Genomic DNA, 23600 nt, shown 5'->3' on the forward strand with positions numbered 1-23600 from the left:
GGCTTAATGGAAAAGGAGATTCCTAAATTAATCTATTAATTATTAGTAGTAGTAATAATAATAATTTAGTAGTAGTAGTTTAGTTGTAGTAGTAGTAATAAATGGCTCAGTTGCTCTTCAGTAAAGCCCTCTTTAAAATACAGGTATATATAACAGACAAAAGCCCAAACTCTGTAACACAGAGGAGGTGTTTATTGTGCAACCTATAATCATTTGTCTGTTGCATCAGCAAAGACTGGTTCCAAGGGTGGCTGAATTATTTATTCAAGAGTCAGAAACTGCATTGTAAGCCACAGAGGGGGAGAAACGGTCTTGAACAGTAGCCACCTGGAGAAAGCACTGTTATTGCATACATACTCAGGAGAGCTTCATTTGCAAATTGGGAGGGTTTACGGAAGCATCATGGGAGTTGAGTTCAGGTGCTGTAAGCTGCCTGTCTTAAGAGTTAGCTGATGTTTTGGGAAATTAATTTGGAGGATGTTTGGAATGTGGCTCTGCTTTTTTTTTTTCCCCCTTTACAAGGAGGAATCTGCCTAAGAAAGCACACAGGCTTTCTTAAAAAAGCGCAATAACGCTTCTTTACAAAACAAAAAGCCACTATTCCAAACCAAAAATGAGGGTGAGGTTGGGGGCTCTCTTATCTGACAACAATTGAAAATTGACTATGGTTGTCACAAATTCGAATGCAAAGCTTCCTTCTCTGAATCCTAATCCACGGTATCAAGTTGGGCTTCCCACAGAGGATTGCTAGCAAAATGACAAGAGAGAATCCATGCTTATTAAAAACGCAGAACAACCTTGCTAAGCCGTACACCTTATGATTCACCAGACGAAAGCTCTCTCTAATTCTTAGCAAATACGGTACAGCTAAAAAATCTAGAAAGGTGTTCCATTTCCAACATGCCCTCTTATTGTGGTGTCCCTCTCTTTATTCAAAAGTTCAAGCACTCTCAACCTTGGGGTGTTTTAACCCACTTGAGCGTGTGACACTTGGCTTAAAGTTGTGAGAATCCAGTAGGAACCACACCAGGTTTTTGGAAGATCACCCCTTCTACTGGGGTGGGCATGGCTCCCAGATTTATTACGTTCTTATTCCAGCTTGTCTCTAAGAAGCTCAGAGCAATGAGCCATGTTATCTTCACAATCATCCAGTAAAGTAGGGGAGGCTAAAATTCTTCTTTTTTGCTCTGGCAAGCCTGCTCAGATGTGTACATCTGACATTTTAATATCTAATTTTATTTTATAGTGTATGCATTTTTAAAACAGCTGATTTCATTAATATTTTGTCATTTTTTTTAGATCAACTTGTGTTTAAAATCTTCTTTTATTTGTATTTTTAATGTATATTCTATGTAAACTGCTGAGGGGTTTTTATTATTAAGCGGTGTTTAAATCCTGTTAAATAAAATAAAGATACTGGGGTCACATTTGCACATTATGCTGAGCTATAGTTAAGACACAACAAGCTTTGTAAGCTAAACAAACTGTGGCTTATGTTAAGCTGCAGAGCTAGGCTTGGATGATCAAACAAACCATGTGTATTTACTACTTAAAATGTTAGTAAATCATGGCTTAGTGTTATGTGCAAACCAGTCCAATGACTGTCCAAAGGTCACTCAAAATAAAAATAAAAATCCTCCCAGTAGCACCTTAGAGACCAACTATGTTTGTTATTGGTATGAGCTTTCATGTGCATGCACACTTCTTCAGATAAACTGAAACAGAAGTCACCAGACCCTTATATATAGTGAGAAAGTGGGGAGGGGTATTATTCAGAAGGGTGGTGGGAATGGGTGATTGGCTGATAGGTGTGGTAAACCTGTTGACGACTGTTAACGACTGCAATTGGTCTTACAGGAAAAAGCAAGGGGTGAGATGGCTCAAAATAGCTTTATCATGTATAATGAGATAAGAATCCAATCCAGACCAGGTCTCTCCATGGTTTTAAATTTGGTAATAAGTTGCAATTCAGCAACTTCTCTTTCCAGTCTATTTCTGAAATTCTTTTGTAATATGACAACTACTTTGAGATCTTGTATAGAATGTCCTAGAACACTATATTGAAGTGTTCTCCTACTGGTTTCTCTGTCTTGTGATTCCTGATGTCAGATTTATTTCCATTTATCCTTTGGCATAGGGTTTGGCCTGTTTGTCCAATATAGAGAGCTGAAGGGCACTGTTGGCATTTGATGGCATACACAATGTTAGAAGACGAGCAATTAAATTGTCCTGAGATGGTATGTTTGATGTTGTTGGGGCCAGTAATGGTGTTGTCCGGGTATATGTGGCAGCAAAGTTGGCATCTGGGTTTATTGCAGGCTCTGATACCGGTGTCTATGTTAAATCTGGTTGTTGTATTATTGTGGGTGAGGAGTTGTTTAAGATTGGGTGACTGTCTGTAGGCAATGAAAGGTCTTCCTCCCAGAGCTTGAGAAAGAGAACTGTCATTGTCTAGGACAGGTTGTAGATCTCTGATGATGCATTGAACTGTTTTAACTTGGGAGCTGTATGTGATTACTAGTGCTGTACCACTCCCCACCCTCTCACTATATATAAGGGTCTGCTGACTTCTGTTTCAGTGTATCTGAAGAAGTGTGCATGCACACGAAAGCTCATACCAATAACTAACTTAGTTGGTCTCTAAGGTGCTATTGGAAGGAATTTTTTAATTTTGTTTTGACTACGGCAGACCAACATGGCTACCTACCTGCAACAAAGGTCACTCAGTGAGATTTATCATCAATGAGGATTTGAAACTGGCTCTCTCTGCTCTTAGTCCAATGCTCTAACCATTATGCAATAACTGCCTCTATTTGTGTTCAATAAAATGTGGTAATAGAAGTGCAGTTAAGGCTTTTGCATGATAATGCTTTTTCTTTTTTTTTTTTACGAGATATGTAGGCATTCCCTAAAACGCACACTGGCTGTGCTAATTAGCACATTGTAATTTGAATAGCTTAAATGTACAATTATTTCTATTATTCACATTTGCTCTTTCAGGACCACTTCATGAAGCAAACTGTGTCATCTTTAACGGCCATGAAACTGGATTTTTCTCAGCTGGTGTCTTCATTCCTTTAATTGAACTATTTAGCATTCATACATAGAAATGATTCATTTGACACAAGCCACATAATTTATATTTCAATAGTCAGCTTTGCTATCAAATAACTGGCGTTGTTTGGAAACAGGGCTTCCATTTCTTGTCACTTTTGTACCTTCCCACCACTGGAACACAACTTAAAAATCAGAGTCACACATCTATTGGGATACTCCACTTCACAAGTAACACCCACCCACCCACCCACGCAAGTAAACATATCTCACAGCTTTTGGAGAACTGTTATTGATTTTATTATAGGCTGAGTTTGGAGATGGCTTGTGCAGTACATTATTCTGCCTGAATTATTTTTTTGTTCAGTAGATGTGTTTTGAATTGAAATAAACATTATCTTTGAAAATTAACCATATATCTTGTGTATGAATGCAATGGGACTCTTATAAGTGCATATATAAAATTGCTCCAGAAACATGTCACTGGTTAATTAGCTATATAATTTGACATGGAATTTTATTTTGAATTAAAGTTGAAAATACAGACAACAAATACTCAAAATACATGTGTTTACTACTCAACTATGCCATGGTTCAGAAGTAATGTTAAATCAGGGATAGCCAACATGGTGTTCTGAAGATGTATTGGGCTACAACTCCCATCATCCCCAACCAATGAGTATGCTGACTGAAGATGTGAGAGCTGGAATCAAAAAGGTCTGGAGGGTACCACATTGACCATCCCTGTGCTAAACCATAGTTTCGTGTTACCTGCAAGAGTATGGCCATGAGGAGGAGACAGGACACTTTTGCTTCTGTTTTCAGTTGACTGGTTTCTTATTGTTTAAATTGGGAACTATGGTTGGTGCCACCTATAGTTTATTGAAAGAAGGGGTAATTATCATTCATGGTTCAACGTTGGCTTATTTCAATCAATAGCTATTAATTATCTCAGTTGGTCCAGATTTGGATGGAACAAGAAACTGTGATTAGTTGAAAATAGAATCAAAGCTTCCCATCTCCTCCCTCTTACAGCTGCAGTAGAGAAGGGGAGAGGAGTGTGCGTCAGTCCAAGGCTAGTGTGTGCAATGCTGAACTCTGGTTGGGTTTTATGTTGAATCTAAGACACAGATGCACCCATCACAGACTCTACTAATAGTCCTCACAGCATAGGAGCCAATTTACAGGGGCTGTGGGGGACCCTAGAAATAAAATATTTGAGCGGGGCGGGCCCCCACAAAGTTGATGGGCATTCCCATTCAAATGGGGTGTGTGCACTGTGTCATGCGATCAGTGCTTTTCTTCTGGGGGTGCACAAGGGTACGCATACCCCTAAACATTTTGTGAAACTAGGTTTGGCCTCACTGAGGGGCAGTATTTCAATATGAGTAGGAAAATGAGAGTACCCCTAAACATTTTTTTCCAGAAAAAAGCACTGCATGTGATGAATTATGTGGGGTGGGGCTTACCTGGGCCCCCACAATATTTTATTCAAGTTGGCACCCCTGCCTCACGGTTGTCCAGTTAACATCCCCAGCCATCTCAAGCAAGAAGAATTGGGGTAGGTATTTCTAGAATGGCCCAGCCTTTGAGCCTGAATTATTTGCTCACTTGTCTTTGAATGTTTTTCTATACCACTGAGTCCCAGCTATAAGCAGCCTGGAAGTTTGGAATGCAGCTTAATCCAACCTAAAAGCCCTTGAAACCCGTCCTGGGTTGTCTGTTGAAGCTTGACATTCAAAGTCCACGCACACGGATGCGTTTATTGAACACGGTTATATACAACTCCAAGGAAAGATTTCTCCTAGTGGGATGGGGGGGGGGGAGAGAGAGAGAGAGAGAGAGAGAGAGAGAGAGAGAGAGAGAGAATGAATGGAGGCTGGGCTGTATTTACAGTGCACCATAACTTACTGCACCTCAATATAACACAGACCCAGCCGTGAGTCTGCTCCAGGCTGCGTTGACAGCACAAGCTTTTCGGCACGAGACCCTTAACCTCAGGGTCGTGGGTTCGAATCCCACTTGGGGCGAAAGATTCCTGCATTACAGGGGTCGGACTTCAGATGCGTCCTCTCCAACCATCAGTTGTCGTTCACATCTTTCGGGTCTCTACGAACAAAACCGGGCAGCGAGCTGCAACTAAGGATCATTCCTCCCGAGTGCAAGGCAGCAATCCTGCGCAAGCTCCCTAAGCCCCGCTGCGTTCATTCAGAACTTATTTCCGAGCAAAACTGCGCCCCGGGACTGAATTGCAACCCCTTAGATGGAAGAGATGCTGCTCGCGTTCTAGAGATCCTTTTTCCTCTCCGCTTTGGCGAGCAGCTCCGAGCCGGGAGCTGTTTTAAAGTTCGGGCAGGCGCCGTCTCCGCCTCCTCTGGCCCCCTATTGGCCGGGCTCGGCTCATCATTTCACCGCCAGGAGGAGGGCGGCGCTAAGTGACGCCCCGGAGACTGGCGGCTGCCGCCTCTGCTGTTACCTAAACTGGAAGGCAGCGTGAGAGGAGCGCGGAGAGGCTGGAGCGAGGAGCTCGCGGGAGCGCGTGGGCAAGAGGACTTTGCCCAGGGGAAAGAGCCGCCGCCGTCGCCTTTGATCCCTCCAGCATCCCGCCGGCTTTTGATTTTTTGCTGCTGGTCCTTAATTTGATCCCTTGCTCTTTTTCTCCTCTCCTTTTTCAAAACCCATCCTGCCAAACAAAGGAAACAGAAGGAACATACACACAAACGCGCGCACGCCTATTTGCCGGAGGAAGGAGACATGCGTTCGATTCGGAAGAGGTGGACTATCTGCACGATAAGTATCCTCCTGATTTTTTACAAGACAAAAGAGATTGCGAGAACGGAGGAGCACCAGGAGACACAAGCCAACGGGTAAATGCAAAGAGTCTGGATGTCTGTCTGTTTGTGCACACCTTTTATTTTATTTTTCTTGACCAAGGGGGAAAGAGCGGGTAAGATGCAAGCGCCGCGTTCGGCTTGCCCCCCTGGACCTCGCCGCTTCCCATTCATCAGACCTGCCTCCTTTTGATGATGTTCGTGTGCTTTGATCTGTAGCCTGAGAACAACCCCCCCCCCCAATTAAGCGTTCCGATGGGATCCAGGAGGAGATGCGGGGGTAAAAAAAAACCGTGGTCTCAAATGATTAATGCCGGTTGGGTTAATTTGCAATTGATGAGCTGAACAAAGCGGAGGGATGGGGTGCGGTTTTTTGCTTTTTAGAAAATAAATTAATTTCTAGCTTTTGGTACGAAAGTAGTGGGAGGTTTGCAATGCAGAAAGCGGTGTCACGCCGGCTTTGTTATGTTTCTGTGTTGATAAAGGGGGAGTGGCATTTCTTCGAAGTTTGGCTGGCACCGATCTTTTTCCCGGAACTCCTAGCCGGATCCTTGTCTGCTGTGCACTGGGAGTTACTCCCAAGTAAGTGTGCACAGGATGGTGGGCTTTGCCATCTCTCTCTGCTGTCCCAGAGCAGCGTTCCTCATAAGTCCCCCTTGTACCCCGCCCATAGTAGGGGAGTGAGCCTTCCAAGAGCCGTTGCGCAGCACGATCCTAAGCGTGCTAACTTCGAAGTAGTTACCCTTCGCAAGTTACCCTCAGAATGAAATGAATGGGTCGACTAGGAGGATAAGAAGGCCGGAAAGGCGATTTATCTCCAGGTCCCACTGACGGGACTTGCTTCTTAGCGAGCGTGTTTGAGATTTCGGCCTCTCTTGATCCCCTTGAAGTTTTATTCTTAGCTAGTTCAATGGCACGTAGGATAAGTTCCCTGGGACTCTAAATACTATTCCCTCTCCGTGTTTGTCAGTGACTCGCTATAAAAACACGCGCCTCATCTCTGACAAAGACCCCCGTCTGTTTCTTTCTTGTCGCTCTTTTTTATTGCCCCAAAACAAAACAAAAAAACCAAAGTCTCTTGCGGGTTCCCACTTAGGGCTTTGTTGTCCTTTCTCTTCTGTCAAGCGTGGTGAGTTGTTTTGTTGTTGTTTTTTGTTTCGTTTTTAAAAGCTTTAAAACCTCCTGTGGAAAGTTGCTTTGGAATCACAGAATCGTATCATTGCAGAGTTGTCTGAGTCTTGGAACAAAACCCCCACTTTTTAAATTTATTATTTGATTTTCGCAGGCTTGCCGAACTAGCTACACCAAGGAGAGAGGGAGTGGTGGGGATGGTGGAATCTGGAGGTTGTTCTATTTATGTCGGCGGCGGCAGCAACAAACCGGAGAGCTTTGATAGCTCCGCGGAGGGTATTTGTTGCTGCATTATTTCATTGACGCCTGCAAGCGTTTCCAAGCGTGGCAATAATAGGTAATTCTCAAGCAGGCTGGTTTGGCGTGGGGCGAGTTGGGATGTGTGTGTTTGTGTGCTTGCCTTGCACAGATGCTGTGGAGAGGGTATATGAGGCGCCTAGGAAATCCAGCATGGATCATTGTGCAGGAAAAGAAAAGCAAGCCTTTAGGAGTAACTGCAACCCTCTGCCCATCCAATGTGCGATTTTTTTATCCTCCCTCTCCCTCGCCTTTCCATGCGTGGCTAGGCGAAGTGGTAGCGCCTCGTTCCGAGAAGGGAGGGATTGAAGGCAAGCGTGCGCAAGAGGGCATCGCCTTCCCTGTATGGGCAGCCTCATCCCCGCAGCATCTTTCCTCGAGTCTAATGGGACATGCTTCCAAGAAGGCTGCAACACCCCTCACTTACCCGGGAGTAAGTAAGCCCCGTGAGATTCAGTTGGATTTGCGCCTGTATAGGCGCCTTGAAGTTTATGCGCAGTGCGTTTAGGATCGCGCGCGGCGCTGCCCCTCCCACGCGGCATCATTGCGCACCTGAGCCCAGTTCCAAAATTTGCCGGCGAGCTACGGATCGTGTAGTCTGTGCTGGCGCTCTCTCTCTCTCTCTCTCTCTCTCTCTCTCTCTCTCGGCTTCACGGCTTTCTAGGCAGCCTTGCCAAAAAGGGGAGGCGCGTACGTTTGACTGCCCACCGCTGGGGTTCCTCCGCTGCCTCCATCTCTCCTGCCTGCCGCTTGCATCCCGGGGCTACGCCAGGCCAGATGCGCACAACTGGTTCCCAGCGGAGAGCACGCAAGCAGCAGAAGCCAGCCCTCGGCAGTGCTTTTCCGCGAGCAAAAAAGAAAAAGAAAAAGAAAAAGAAAAATAGGCGGGGGAGGGGGCCTTTGCGCTTCCTCTGCCTAAAAATCCGCGCGGCGGTTTTGCGAGGTTTGCACAAACAGGAAAAGGCTCTCCGCTTGGCTTTAGATCGGCGCTGGTTTCCCGTGTACGAAAGACAAAAGACGAGACTCTTTGTTCCACTGCAAGCTAGATAGGAAACCTCCTGCTTCTCGTCTCCCGTGAAGAGTTTGCGCAACCCATAGAGCACGAGGCCTCTTCCTCTATTAGTCAACTCATTACAACTCTGGAGGGGGTAACACATTGTGCAGAGAACCCTTCTTTCATTTTTCACCCATCCTTCCTGTTTTGAGTTCGTTTGCAAAATCAAAAACTCCCAGATAAGACTTCTGGAGGCTATTTACTCATTCCAACCCAGAAATGAGGAACTTGTGGTTGAATTAGTTGAATTAGTTCCCATTATCTGTGGCCATTGATAATGCTGGCTGGGACTGATGAGAGTTGGGGTTCATGAGTATCACAAGTTCTCATCCCTGTTGGCTTTCCTGTCCAAACTTTGCTTGCTTCCAGGTGATCTGTTTATTTGGCATTCAACCTGATGTTTCTGTCCAACATTTGCAGGCAGTTTAGATGACCTATGTGATCTATTGATTCCTTCCAATTTTGTTTGCAGGGAGGTTATATGACTGTGCAAAAAAACCAAAAACATTATCCCACACTGCAGTACATTTTCCCCCTGCTGTTTCCGACTTTGTGGAGTGCCAAATTGGCTTTAGTTGTAACACCTGAATTTTCCACTATGTGATTGAATCCCACCTGATAATAGCGACAGTTTGAAAGTGCCCTTGATGTATTAAAAGCATAGGTTGAGTGCATATCAGGGTGTGTGTTTTTTTTGGGGGGGGGAGGTCCTCCAAAGCTTTTAAAACGACCTTCTGTGCACAAGATCTCTTTAACACCCTTTTACTATTAGACTCGTAAAGGCCATGTGCTTTCCCCATCCTTTGACTGCAAGGTTTCAAGAGAAGGGAAAATAGGGGCAGAGATGTAGAATCAAGAGTTGGTTGCTCTTTGCTGGGTACTTGCGATGCTACTTAACTTTACAAGACGTAATTGGCAGGGCAAGGACTTGCATAAGGTGATGGGACCTTTCAGTGGAGCTGCAGCTAATCTTGTTTCCATCGGTGACAAAAAAACCACAACCACATTGTGAAACACATGTGCCCTAAATCACAGCAAAACTGGAGTATGTATTCCCTGTCTCCTTGTTGCTTGTAAATGGAGCAATCAATACTCTTGTTTTTTTGGAAAGCCTTTTGCTCCCCTGCTAGCTTCCTCCTGGATCATGTATGCTGATGTCACTTTTCTGTGGGCAGAGGAAAACAACAATCCACCTGCCTCTTGTTTACTAACCAGAATAGTGGATTTTGTTACTAGCTCTCCAGTCTGAAGCCCTTGGCTTGAAAGTTCCATGAACACCAGGAAACTTTCTTCCAAGTCCTTTAAATATTTGTTTAAAAGATTGGCTTTTTAGAGAGCTGCAGCTAAATAATATTGCAAATAGGAGCATCAGCATATATTCATCCTCCGTTTACATTTTCTCATTTTATATCTGCTTTTGTAATTCTTTAAATGCTTATTTAGTATCTGCTTGAAAGATTTTATGGAATTCATGGAAAATAAGCCTATTTTTATAACATGAAATAAAAACGCATTGAAGTAAAATAAATGTATCTACAGACAGCTTTAGCATCTTCTGAATGAAATAACCACTATTTCCTCTTGCATAGTTTTAGTCATAGCTTGCTTCCAAACTTCTGTTTGCCTTTGAGATATTTTGTAGTGCAACTTGGTATAAGAAACTAAGACTTCCCTTTTTACTAAGATACCTAATCTCAGTAAAGGCTGTCTGCTAGATATAAAACCTACATTTTTTTTGCATGTGGTGCAGATGTTGAACCTGGTACTGTTTTTGGCATGATGACATCTGCCTATCTCAGGAGACAATGGAGGATGTGACTTTGGAGGTGAAGTCAAACTGTTGGACCTGCTATTTGAGAAGTAATGTTACATGGTATCCCTCACTCTAGACTTCTGGTTAAGTAATGTGCAAGAGCCTTTTGAAACAAACATCCATAGCAATTAGTTTTAACGGTGTGCTTCTATGATTTGTCTTTTAAAAGTTAATATCCTTTATGTTGTAGAATGTACATATGATGTTGTAGAAGCAATGGTCAGGGCATTGGTCCTAATCCTGCAGCCATAGCTTGTCAGCTTGCATTCCAGGGTTGTGTTCTGTTCATTTAGTTGTTGACCTCAGTGACACCTATTTCTGAGTAAACTTGCTTAGAATCAGGCTGTAAAAGTCAAGTTCAGGGAAGACGAAGCAAGGACTCCTGCCCCTTTAATAGTTGTATAGGAGAGGGAATTTCAAGCAAGTGTAGATTGCGTGAGAATCTACATGGGTTAAAATCCCTTCTTCTATGCAGCTGTTATATATAGCCCTATGCACCATTGAAGTAGCACTTGAGTTACTTTTTGGACAACTTCCTTACAAATCTGGAAAGACATTCTTGTTCTGTGTATGCTCTGCTACTTGCCACAAACAGCAAAGCATGCTTTCTTGTGTTAAGAGTGTTGTGTTATGCTGACTGCTGATAATATGGATGATGCGTCTAGATGAATTGTCTTACTAGATTTGCCTTGGGTTTAAAGCTAAGCCTGGTTTGCCCTTTTGTAGGATAAGAGAAGCTTGCTTTTAAACTAGGGTAAGGCTTTGCTGTGGTGAATAAAATAAGAAGAAGAAGAAGAGAAGAAGAGTTTGGATTTGATATCTCACTTTATCACTACCCGAAGGAGTCTCAAAGTGGCTAACATTCTCCTTTCCCTTCCTCCCCCACAACAAACACTCTGTGAGGTGAGTGGGGCTGAGAGACTTCAAAGAAGTGTGACTAGCCCAAAGTCACCCAGCAGCTGCATGTGGAGGAGCGGAGACGCGAACCCGGTTCCCCAGATTACGAGTCTACCGCTCTTAACCACTACACCACACTGGCTCTCTAAGCAATACATAAAGAGAGATTTTGCTTAAAAACATTGGTGGGGGTCATAAAAATTATGCTCAGTAGCTCAAGTAAGAGAGGCATGATCCAGCTAACATTAAGCACACTGAAGTCCCAGTGGGATTTAAAAGCAATCAGATATTGCTGAGATCCCAAGGACAGTGTCACAGTTTTGCTGGTTGAAAGAATGTCTTTTAAATGACAAAGTGAAAGTAAACATGAACCAAATGCATCAAGAACATCTCCTTGAGTGGGGATTTGGAGAAATGTCTTAATGATAAACAGTTGGGACCTGGAGTGCCCACAACAGATTTAAGGTTGCTTTAATGTACTTTAAATCTGTTGGTGGGCACTCCAAGTAAATTGTGAGCTCCTGGGTCTGCTGTATTTCAATGAAGCATTAGCACTTTTACGGACAAAAACGTTGTGAAAAGCTAACCTCTGCTCCCCATGCCATTCACTTCCTGAAAGTTCTAATGGGCTATACTTAGTCCAGCACAAGCAAGAATCCTTTCCATTGCAATTTAATGCATTTTCTTTCTTTCTTTCTTTCTTTCTTTCTTTCTTTCTTTCTTTCTTTCTTTCTCTCTCTCTCTCTCTCTCTCTCCCCCCTCAGTGTATATTGCAATGCGGCAGAGGATAAAGAGGGAAAATCAGTGATGGTTGTTTTGTGAGGACTTTTTGGAATATATTGCGCATTGAATTAGAGGACGGAAAAACATCTTGTAATGAATCTCGATATTGCTCTTTCCCTCTGGATTCATATAAGTAGTGTTCAGTGAAGATCATATAATTTTTCTTCACGGCATGACACTTTAAAGACCATGGTTTTTAATTTGAAAACCTTCCCCATCCCACAAAAATAATTGTGTCTGAAATGAGGAGTAAAGTACGTTTGGTTTTTCAGTAGGTGGCACTCTTAGCTGTAAATCAATACTGCATATCGGATGAGGTGCAAATCCAGTATATATTAATGTATGATCATTGATCCTATAATTTCTTCACATAGTCAGGTTCCTGGATGCTTTTGAGCAAACTAAAGCCTCTATGCATACCAATGTATTGGGAAAGATTTCTACCTGTAGCGCACAGAATTCCACTGACTTTTAAAGTGACTTGCGATCTGCTGATGAGAGGCTGCTTGCGGATGTTCAGACCCAGGTTTGGTGTTCTCCTTCACTTGCCAGCACAGGAGCTGCTGGGCTAGTGGAAAGGCAATAAAAGTGGTTGAGCAGTATGAACTCTAGTGCCACAGTTGAACCAGCAGAAGCTGGTTGTGCAACAGGAAGTATTAGGGCTAAAGCAATCTGTTGAGCAACCAGCCACATGAATTGTGATGGCTTCTTGCACTTTCTTTTGCAGAAGTCATTCCACAAGCACAGCTGGTATACTGCTAAAGGACATTAACTTGAATCCCAGTGTGGTGTAGTGGTTCAGAACAGTGGACTCGTAATCTGGTGAACCAGGTTCACGTCCCCACTCCTCCACATAAAGCTGCTGGGTGACCTTGGGCTAGACACACTTCTCTGAAGTCTCTCAGCCTCACTCACCTCACAGAGTGTTTGTTGTGGGGGAAGAAGGGAAAGGAGATTGTTACCCACTTTGAGACTCCTTAGGGTAGTGATAAAATAGGATATCAAATCCAAACTCCTCCTCCTCTTCTTCCCTCCCTAAGTACACACACACACACACACACACACACACACACAGTGAATGTTTGGAGAAAGCACCACAGTTCATGTTCCAGGTTGAATAACCAGTGTCTCTAGTTAAAAGGATCAGGTTGTAGGTAACAGGGAAGACTCTCCTGGGAGCTGCTGGCAGTCACAGTGAACAATACTAGACTAGATGGACCATGTAGTTAGACCTAGCATATGCCTACCTAGAAGTGGCTGGACTTTCTCAATTGGCAAAGAAATATTCCACGTACGTATTTGATAAGAAAGAGGAGGTCTTTTTGGTAGGAAGAGCTTTCTATAGGTAGGAAGGTCAGTCTTACCTGTTCTTGCTCATTCTACTAGTTTTAAACATTCTGAATTTAAGAACTGCTCAGGTTAGAATGCAGAGAGAGAGAGAGAGAGAGAGAGAGAGAGCTGTGTTGCCTAATGCACGAGACTCTTGCCTCCTGTGGTTAATAAAGGAAAATAAGAAAATAAGAAGTTTGTACGTTGTTAGGAAGGAAGCCAAACAGGACTCCTACTCATACAGCCTAGCCCAATGATTTCATACAGAATAATTTCAGAAAGCGAGGCCATGTTAGTCTCTTGTGGCAAAAGACAGCCTGTTAGCATGCTATAGGTTTCTGCTTCAATGCTATGCAGGCTTGGGAGTAAGTTCTACTGTGTCAATTTGGCTGGTGAGGGCATGAATATAGAGTGGAGACTTAGTTAGTTTATTGTGACGTGAATTTCCAGGGGAAGATGTCAGCCAGATTTCAAAAACAGTTTGGCATCAAGGTGGGAACTGGGAAGTTGCTGTTTGTGTTGTCAAAATGTACGTTCAAGTTTGGGGCCATTGATTTAGAAATAGATAACAAGATTGCAGAATAGCTGTATGAATTCTTTGCATCTGTTTTCACTGTGGAAGTTGTGTCAGTTTCTCAACCAACTTCACATATGGAGTGTCTCGGTTCACACATAACACTAGCTACAAGTTGTTTCTTGGTGATAAAACAAATCATGGCTTGTTTTCCCCTCAGAATTTTATTGTTTCCCAGCTGCCGTTGTCTCATGTCATTATAACTTGGCAAGCACCTGCGGTGTGATGGTGAAACAAACCACGGTTTGGGAAGAATGCTGGGTTTACACGTAACACCAAGCCATAGATAAAACAAATCAAAGTTTGTCAGCCAGCAACATACTGGCTTCAGAACACATTTTGTTGGCAGGAAACAGACAATGGAGTTATGCTGCTGGGCAAGATTCACAATAAAATGCAAGCAGAACTGAATTTCTCTCCCATCCCTTAATAATGGTATTGTTGCTAGAATAGTGGTTGGTGGCTCTTTGTTTTTGTGGCAGATGAATGGGCTGGAGTATCCCTTTCCTTTGCTTCTGCATTCCCAAGAAAATTGACTGTTGGAGCCAAGGATTCTTCCTGGCAGGGAGAAAGAAAGCAAGTCTCTTGTAGTTGCTTCTTTCTGGCTGATGGATGGAACCATGTTGGTTTCCCCTGTTCCATTCCATGATATTCTTCCTGGGAGTTCAATCATCCAGTGGTCTTTGGTCCCCTTGGCCAATGTCTGAAGTCAGAGTGTGCTTCCTTTCTGCTCTGCAATCCGAGAGCAATGTTGGCTGCATTCAGACTTCACATCATTCTGCTTTTCCTGATATTTCCTCACTTTGTGTGTTATGTAATCTTTCACACAATGTAGAAGCTACCTACAAAAATCTATCAGAAACTAGTGGATGTTCAGAGTTTAAAAAAATACACAACCTTGTTCTTCTACCGCAGCAGGGAAACAGCCAACTTTCCTATAGTACTTGGAAAAAAACAAAAACAGTTTATTGTAGCAATAGCTTTTTGTGGGCAAAAAACTAATATTTTTTTAGGATGCAGTGATGCTAGAGGGCTTGAGGGGCAACACCCTAGCAGGAAGCTTATATCTCTTGGGAAGGTGGGGGCAAATGTTTCTGAGGGTTGTTTCAGCCAAATAGAAAACAGTTTGTTTCTTTGAAGGAAGAGAGAGGATTTTTGGTAAATTCTGTCTCTGTAGGACAAGGAGCATAGGAAGCTGCCTTATTCTGAGCCAGACCATTGGTCCATCTAGTTCAGTATTGGCCACACTGACTGGTGGTGGCCTTTCAAAGTTTCACACAGGGTACATTCCCAGCCATACCTGATGATTCTGGGGATTGAGTCTGGCAGAAGCTCTACCACTAACCTACAGCCCTTCGCCTGAGTAAATTTCACAATGAGTAGGGCTGGGCGATATCAGCTTTTCTGCATCGCAGTGTAACACCAGCCAAACATCACAATATAGTGATACAGTGGTGCCTCGCAAGACGAAATTAATTCGTTCCACGAGTTGTTTCATCTTGCGATTTTTTTCGTCTTGCGAAGCACGGATGCACCCTGGTACTGTATTATGAACATTATTACAGTACTCCTTTTATAATGGGATAGTGGGCAAAGCACAAAGCGGGTCGCTCCCCAGCAGGAGGAGTTTCCCCAGCCTGGAGGATCTGTTGCCGGGAAGAGGCAAAGACACCCCCTCCCACCTCCCCACGAAAACAGCCCCCCTTCCTCTGTCGCCAAGCCTTGCCGCGTCTTCGCTCCGCCAAACCGCGTCCCACATCAAAGCCCCAGCCCGCTCCTCTCTCTCCATGAGATGCCAAAGGAAGTTTGAGCCCAGGAACCAAGGGCGGACGCACGAAGCGCCCGGCGCGGACTCTCCCTTGCTCCCCCCGTTACCTTGTGCCACGCCGCCAGGCTCCCCACAGTCTCGGCAGCTGCTCCCGGCTTCTTCCCACCCCCGCAAAGGCACCTTCGCGGCGGCCCAAGCACAGTGGATGCCTCCTCCTCCTCCTCCTTGGTCCCCCTCCTCCTGCCTTCGCGCAGTTAGGGCAAAATGGAGCAGCCACGTGGGGAGGGGGGGGAGAGAGAGAGAGAGAGAGAGAGAGGCAGAGGCAGAGGCAGCGGCGGCGCAGAGACCCAGCCAGATCCGCTGGATCCCAGCCCACCTGCCTCCTCTGTGCCCTCTCCAGAAGAGGATCCCTCTGCGTCATTCTGCTAGATCCCGCTTCTGTTGCGCCCAAGTCGGTTATTTGTTCTTTGGCTCCTTCTGCAGTCTTTCTTTCGTGCGCTTTTACGCACACGCTCTGTCTCCGGAGTCTCTCTCTCTCTCTCTTGCATTCATTTGCGGAGCGAGACGCTCTCCTTCCCCAAGGCTGAAACTGGAAAAGGTAGGTCGCTCCCTCGCTCGCTCCCTGCCAGCTCAGTTCCCGCTTCAAACTTGGTATAGTATTACAGTAACAGTTTTAAGAAAAAGGAAACAAACTCCCAAGACGTTTCGTCTTGCGAAGCAAGCCCATAGGGAAAATCGTCTTGCGAAGCAACTAAAAAATCGAAAAACCCTTTCGTCTTGCGCGTTTTTCGTCTTACGAGGCATTCGTCTTGCGAGGTACCACTGTACATTACAATGTTGAAAAGCGGATGGAGGAACAAGCTGCATCATCCCCGGCCCCACGGGGTGAAACTGTCTCAGCTCCCCTCATGGGGCCAGTGCATCTTGTTCCTCTCTCTGGGTGCTGGCGACAGAGGGAGTCAGGTGCAGGCAAGCCCCACCTGTGATATACTGTGGAGTGAAGGTGCCATCGCACTCTGGCCCTCAAACTAGTCCTGGGCAATGTATCAATACATTGCCCAGGCCCAACAATGAGTACAGAAGGATTTATTCATTAACTATATCCGCCGCAAACATATTTATTCATTGTGTTTATATACTGACTTTCTGCCAAGACACCCAAGGTGGCTTACAAATCTTTAAAGTCCTAAGATAACATGCAAACTTGCGGGGGGGGGGGGGGGGGAGAAGGAGACAGTTTGGCCGGAGCACGCCTTAATGTTGTCTGTGCCTGCCTCCCTGACATGCTTCTTCCTCATCACAGGGCAGGTAGTTACCGTTGGCCTTCAACATATAAATAGGTCTGGTATCAACAGTTAGCATTCCAGACCTGGTACTCTGGTTGGGACTACAGTGGTACCTCGGGTTACAGATGCTTCAGGTCGCAGGCTCTGGTAACCCAGAAATAGTACCTCGGGTTAAGAACTTTGCTTCAGGATGAGAACAGAAATTGTGCTCCAGCGGCGTGGAGACAGTGGGAGGCCCCATTAGCTAAAGTGGTGCTTCAGGTTAAGAACAGTTTCAGCTTAAGAACGGACCTCCAGAACAAATTAAGTTATTAACCTGAGGTACCACTGTAGTTGTGATGTTGACATCTGCCCTGTTCTTCCCATGTGCTCTCCTCAATACCTTGAAATGACCCCAGGTAAGGTGCCCCAGGGCATTGTGAGAAATTGAAAGGGTGGCTCTCAGTTACCCTTGGAGTAGGAAGTGATCCAGTGGGTGCTTGGTGCAGATCCATGATCCTACATGGATATAAATAAAACACCACTGCTGTTTGTGATGTAGATAGGGCAGGAAAAAAAGGTTTCTGGATGGCTAGTGCCAAGTGTCAGGGAACTGCCATTGGAGCCAGAGAGAGAGGGAGGGCTCCAGAGGGATTCCGGAGAGCGTACCAGGAGGGAGAGAAGCAGCCCATCTTCTGGGGAAGGAAATCAGCGTAACACTAGTGGAGAAGGGGGGCAGATGGGGGAATTGGTGAGGTGGCTCCATGACTCCTCGCCAGAGACCAGCGGGGAGAGCACGGGTCCTCCGCTGCCCACACCCTCCCTGCGCAGAAGGCTTCCACGCAGGGAGAGTAGGCGGAGACTAGGTGTCAAAGAGCTTCTTTGCTGGAAGAAGTTCAAGAAACGCCCACTGACGGATTCTGCCAGTGATTGAGACAGCCACGGGTGAGTGGCTGTCCGGACAGAAAGGGTTCACCCAGGTAACTCAGCCAAGCGTGTCGCCGATTTACGCACGAGCAACCCCTAGAACCATTACACCAAGCTAATTTTTAACGCTCTCTTTTTGTATTGTGTTTTCAGAGACGGTGAGCTAAGTTTAAGTAGATCAATGGTCAATAGCTCTGATAAAATAAACCAAAAGAGTGGCTCTTCAATGTTCCAGCATTCCGTAGAAAGATGGAAAATCAATTCTTCCTTGGTACTGGAAATAAGGTGAGTACCTTAAATAACGCACAGAACTCATTTATACATTGTGGTAGCTTGTAACTGGGTATATGCAAGTGAGGACTGGCAAATCTGTCTTTCTTTACAGCTGTTGGTCTTTACCAATGTGGAAGACAAAAGTTTGGGGATTCCAGTGTAAAAGGTGTCTCTTTAATTTTGAACATTCCTTCAGTAAAAACTGAATCCTTTACTAAACTAAATTCTTCATGCAGAATAGGGTCTGTATAGTGGCATCCAGTAAGTTTGACTGGATTGGTTGCAGCATTTCAATGTGCTGCATAATAAAGCACAAAAAAAGATATTAATGGCATACAGCTAATTAATATGTGCAGAGTTGCATTAAAAGAAATCTTCAGGAGGCCTCTAGTTTGATAGCTCTTGGAAGGCTTCGCCTGTGAATGATCCCACTGTTTCATCACTGTAAAAGCAAATGGCCAACAGTGATTCTGACAACTTGTACAGTATTTCAGTACACTTGACTGACTGATCTTTTCTTTTATGATCTTACTAATATCATTGTACACACTTGGTTAAGAAAAAAGTATTAGCAAATCACTTCTGTTAAAATCAAGTGTAGTTGCTTGCTTTTGAAGAGTTTGTGTCTCTGAGTCATATCTTTCGTTTTCCGTTGCATCAGTCTAAAACCACAATGGCAGAACGGGGCTGAGGAGGGGGGATTCCATTTTCTTCTGTGAGAAGGAAAAGGGACATCTTTTAAAGTGAGAAGTGTTGGGGCTCACATCTGGCTGCAAGTCTCTCCCTGGATACATCCACACATCGGTTTATTCTTTTCTCCTAATTTAATTTCCATGCTATATGTGAGCTTTCGCATGGAAACCATTTCTGGAAATCTAATGAAATATAGTGGGAGTTTAGTTCTCATTTCCATGTTAATTTCTTCCAGAAAACAATTCCCTTGCAACCCCATTATTTGCAGGAATAAAGTGGCAAAATTTGGGGTGGTATGTTAGCATATGGTTCTTTCCTGCTTAAAGCAGCATCATAGCACTTTAAATGTATGGTGTGAAGGTGACCTTGGTTACTCCTACAGTAAACACGATCAGTTCTTAGTGGTGCAGATTATACCCTGGACAGGACTCAGGCCACCAGGCATTGTGCAGCCTGATGTTTTACTATGAACTTTTCCATTATTGGTTATTTTTAAGGGCAGTTAAGGACTGTTTTCTGCTGTGCTGGGAGCGTTCAAACCCTTTGCTCTGAGAAGGCTAGTGCGTGTATCTTTTAAAGGTGGTTCAGGGTCAGATTTCAAGCGTGTTTTGGTCATATCTTCATCTGGGATTGATAGTTCATGCAATACTAAAGACTAAGACTGTTGTTTTATTATGCTTTTGTATTTGTTGGAAGCCATCTAGAGTGGCTGGGGAACGCAACCAGTTGAGGGGGTACAAATATAGGAAGAAGAAGAAGAAGAAGAAGAAGAAGAAGAAGAAGAAGAAGAAGAAGAAGAAAGTTCAGTTTTCTGAATGTGGATCTTTGTGTAGGCAAGACTGGGCCATCCCCACCCAAGAGGGAAGTACTGGCTGACTTGAAGAAACCTCAAAGTTTTCAAAAGACCAAAAATACTTTACTGTCCCCTTACATTTTCTTATAGCACCCACCAAGCAGATGAATAAGCAGAACTGAGCATGCTTATTGGTCATGGAATGTGGGGGCAGCAGGGTGAGGAAAAACAGGGTGGGATGGAGTGTCCTACAAGAGGACATAGCTGTGTGTATGGAACCCCAAACTGGATCACTGCACATAGCAACCTTTTGTTCGTGGGTCCCACTTATCCTTTTAGTTTCAAAGCCAGTTTGAGTCAGTCATAGGATGGCTGTAGCCTAGGAGGAGTTGCCCATTTAAAGGCAGTAGGGGGCTGGCAATTCAAAGGACACAAGCCATGATTGCTGTCAGCAGACATCTTTTTAATCCCTGCCATTATGGATTCATTTACCTCCTTTCAGCCTCATCCTTTCTCCTTCACACAAGAAGCAGTTTGCAAAAGTCAAAGTTCTGGAAAAGAAACCGGGCTGGGCTGAAAATGAAAATCTGTTATAGCAATCTGTTCATTTAGCATAATTTAACTTAATTGTAGAATTGAGATTCGATCATTGCTGGGTATTGATAGGTGTGAAATATCTTGACTAAAGCTGCGTGTCAGGCGTTCTCCTTTGTAGACATTGTGAACAGATGGCGTATCAGTAACCAGGCAGTCCAGATCAGTAGTGGCAGAAGAAACATTGCCTCACGTTGTTGCACGGCACCTATCACAGCGTCTTGGACCTGACAAGTGACAGCTCACCTGGATGTTACAGCATAGTCACTACTCCTGCCACACTTAACAGTGATGGTGTAAGCACATCACGGTAAACCAAACTTAATGGTTTACTATGCATGGCCTGATTGTGCCTGCTCCATTCCTCACTGCTAGTGCTGGTTTAGCATTTTGTCTGAATGAGGGGTTGTGTGTCATCATGGTAGATGAGCCAAAATCAACTCCCAGCTTTTCATTATGGTTTGTTGGGAGGAAAACATGCCCCTGAGTCCGAAAGTAATGATAAGCCATGCATTGTGCTTTGTTTCCTCAGTGTGATGTTGGGGAGGACCATTAAGTATGCTTTACTGTGGTGTGTGAACTGCATGGCTCTGCAGCACTGTGTGATGGCTTGGGGTATGTGCAGACAGCCTCTCGGTTGAGACTATAGCCTGATACACTTTCCCCTAATGGGTTCTATTACAATGGGTGCTGATTTCCATTGATCAGGGTTATAGGATTAAGCCACTACGAGTCTCTGTCCTGTGTTGGGCTGGAGTGAAGTTTTGCCTTCCATCTATAGAAGGTTTTTCATCCAGTGGAGTGATCTTACTGTCTGGGAATGGGTGACTTTTGTTGATCTTTTTCCCCCTGTCCCCATTAAAGGTTTCATGGAGATGGGGGAATCAGAAGCATTAGCTATCACTGGGACTAAAGTCTTCATACAACCTGTATGTATATTGTAAGCAGTTCTGTTCAGTGACCTCATACAGACAAAAAATAAAATAAATAAAAAATAAAGCATTAAGACCAGCTAACTGCCCAGGCTGCAAAGGTTGGGTTCAAGTAAAAAAGAAAAAAGAAAATAATTCACACATTTATTATTTGGGACCTATTTGGTTCAGAGGAAGTGATTTCAATTGTTAGAAAAATGATCAATGAAGTGAAGGCTTTGTTTACAAAGGTGCCTCATAGGATAAGTAAAATAATGTGGAGTTAGTTATAATAGTGGCCATTTGTCTTTTGGTAATCAATAACTCCTAGGAGAATCTAAACATAAATCTTCCATTTTCAATCCTCACAATAAATTAACTGCAACTCCAAAATACGGGAGCTTTCCTAAATGCACCTTCCGTAAAGCAGTTGTTGGGCCGTTTGTCTTCTTGGCAGTGTTATAGGGGTATGTACTAAACTTCTGATCTGCATAGCATAAGCCTTTAAAGAAGGAAATAATATCTTGAAACAAAAAGCCGATCAAGTTAAATGGTGCATTTTTCATTCAATGAAAAGCATTACCTTAAATTGTTAAAAGTCACACATTTCTTTCATTTGGATGCTGAAGACAGGACAGTTGGAATGCATTACCCCTTAATTATTTTCTTAATGTAGCCTCTTCATATAAACAGTCAAACTGAAATTGTAAGATCAAGAGCAACAACAAAAAGTCGCTTTCTGCACAACTTCCTTTTTCATTATAGTATGCAGGAGCTGTATCTCTCTGTGTTTCAGAACATAATGTTATCGCCCATTCATGTTTGCATAGCAATGTGCAATTAGAAACAAAGGTAATTTAGGCTACAATGTTGTGCACACTTTTTCTTGAACTTAATGGGGCTTGCTTCTGAGTAGTTACGCATCAGATTGCATTGTTAAGACCTCTGCAGTTTTGAGAAACTTACGTTTAATTGAGTACTTAGCTGTTTTACCCAAGACTGGCTACACACAAGCTGCAGCATTTCAGTAGAGAATGAAGGTCTTGTGTCTGCATGTTTGTTGTATCTGAAGTTGAACAACAGCCTGGTTGTTCTTGTTGAAATACTTTTAGAGGCTTTAGAACCAGCTTGGAGCTCCCCCCCCGCCCCCGCCCCCAGGCAGAAACTTAGTGAGTTTCTTTTGACTTCTGGCTACAGAAGCTACTTTTTAAAAAAAGCAGGTAGAGGCAAGACAGACAACTTCTAAAATATCTGCATACAGTCCATTTAGAAACTTTGTCAGCCCAGTTGAGCTTTCTTTAGACGATAGGCGAAAACATTCCTCTTCAACCAGGTCTTTGGCTGATTAATAGTCTACAGCCTTTTAAACGTGTCAGTGGGAAGGGGTGGTTATTGTTTTGCTGTTTTGCTTTACTTATTTTCATGTTTTTATCCTGTATTTTACTCTGTGAATAGTCCTCAGTAGACCCGCTGCATGTTGTTCCCTTTTACAGTGCAGGCATTTGCAGAGAGGGGGCTTTTGCATGTCTCTGCGTAGCTGAATCCATAAAGGCTTCCATGGGATCTGGGACCATAAGTGAGTGAGTGCAGATGCACGTGCAATTCCTCCCTTTCCCCACAGTTGTTTGCATTGCATTTGCAAATGCCAGGGGAAGGCACTACAGTTGTACCTTGGAAGTTGAAAGGAATCCGTTCTGAAAGTCCGTTCAACTTCCAAAACATTCGGAAATCAAAGGGCAGCTTCTGATTGGCTGCAGGAAGCTCCTGCAGCCAATCAGAAGCCGCGGAAGCCCCGTTGGATGTTCGGCTTCCAAAAATAGTTTGCAAACTGTAACAGTCACTTCAGGGTTTGCAGCGTCTGGGAACCAAAACGTTCAAGAACTAAGCTGTTTGAAAACCAAGGTATAAATGTACTTAGCAGTGTGGGGATACTCAGCACCTTCTGGTCATACCAGTATAACTTCTATATGTGTGTCAAGGCCCAAATGCTAACCAGACAAGGGAATTAAACTTTACATCCCATGAGAGGTCTGGGTTGCAAGTCAATTAGGATGTAAGGCTGCCTGCACAGTGGGTCTGGCTGATTAGCTGCAACGACTTGGTACTTCTGTTGAAGATTTCAAATGCATGACCTTGGAAATCTTTAAAGCATCCCCATAAGACAGGACAGCATGCTTATCACCATCACCATCTTGCCAACGGTAGGCTGAAGGAACTGTGTCTTGCCCAAAACCACAAGCAAGCTTGAATCTGAGGTGAACTGTGGGGGTTTCCTAGCTCCCACTCATATCCACCATGCTGCAGCAGCTCTCAAGATTAAAAGATCAAAAAGTCATTGCCTTCTGTGAGCCTTTTGAGAAGCTGTGCTGTGTGCTTCAGCTTGCAGAGCAAAAAGGCCTGTGCTCTGTTCATAACTTGATCTAGAGATAAGGTTTTCTCTGAAACTTATCTTTGATGCTGCACAGGTGTTCTGCTATATCAATAGGCCTCATTTCCTCCTTCGGAAAGCCACAGATCTAAGGCTTCTGTGTAACTATGAATCGGGGGGGGGGGTGTTCAAGAGTGTTTCAGTGTCAGAAGAAGCACGGGAACTCCCTTAGAGTTGGGGAGAAG

General features: G+C 44.1%; 1 protein-coding gene across 1 annotated transcript in view; it reads left to right on the forward strand.

Annotated features, from left to right (window-relative positions):
• Positions 1-5544: 5544 nt before the first annotated feature.
• Positions 5545-23600, forward strand: part of ST8SIA4 (ST8 alpha-N-acetyl-neuraminide alpha-2,8-sialyltransferase 4) — a gene marked incomplete at its 3' end in the record, with an annotated part of 87468 nt that continues 69412 nt past the window's right edge. The window contains exons 1-2 of the mRNA XM_081880555.1: positions 5545-5921; positions 17877-18008. Of these exons, the coding sequence (XP_081736681.1) occupies positions 5809-5921; positions 17877-18008 (245 nt within the window). The 5' untranslated portion in view covers positions 5545-5808. The remainder of the gene's footprint in view (positions 5922-17876; positions 18009-23600) is intronic.

The sequence above is a fragment of the Podarcis erhardii genome (assembly GCF_964252035.2).
Source record: "Podarcis erhardii genome assembly, chromosome: 11".
NCBI classification, from domain to species: domain Eukaryota; kingdom Metazoa; phylum Chordata; class Lepidosauria; order Squamata; family Lacertidae; genus Podarcis; species Podarcis erhardii.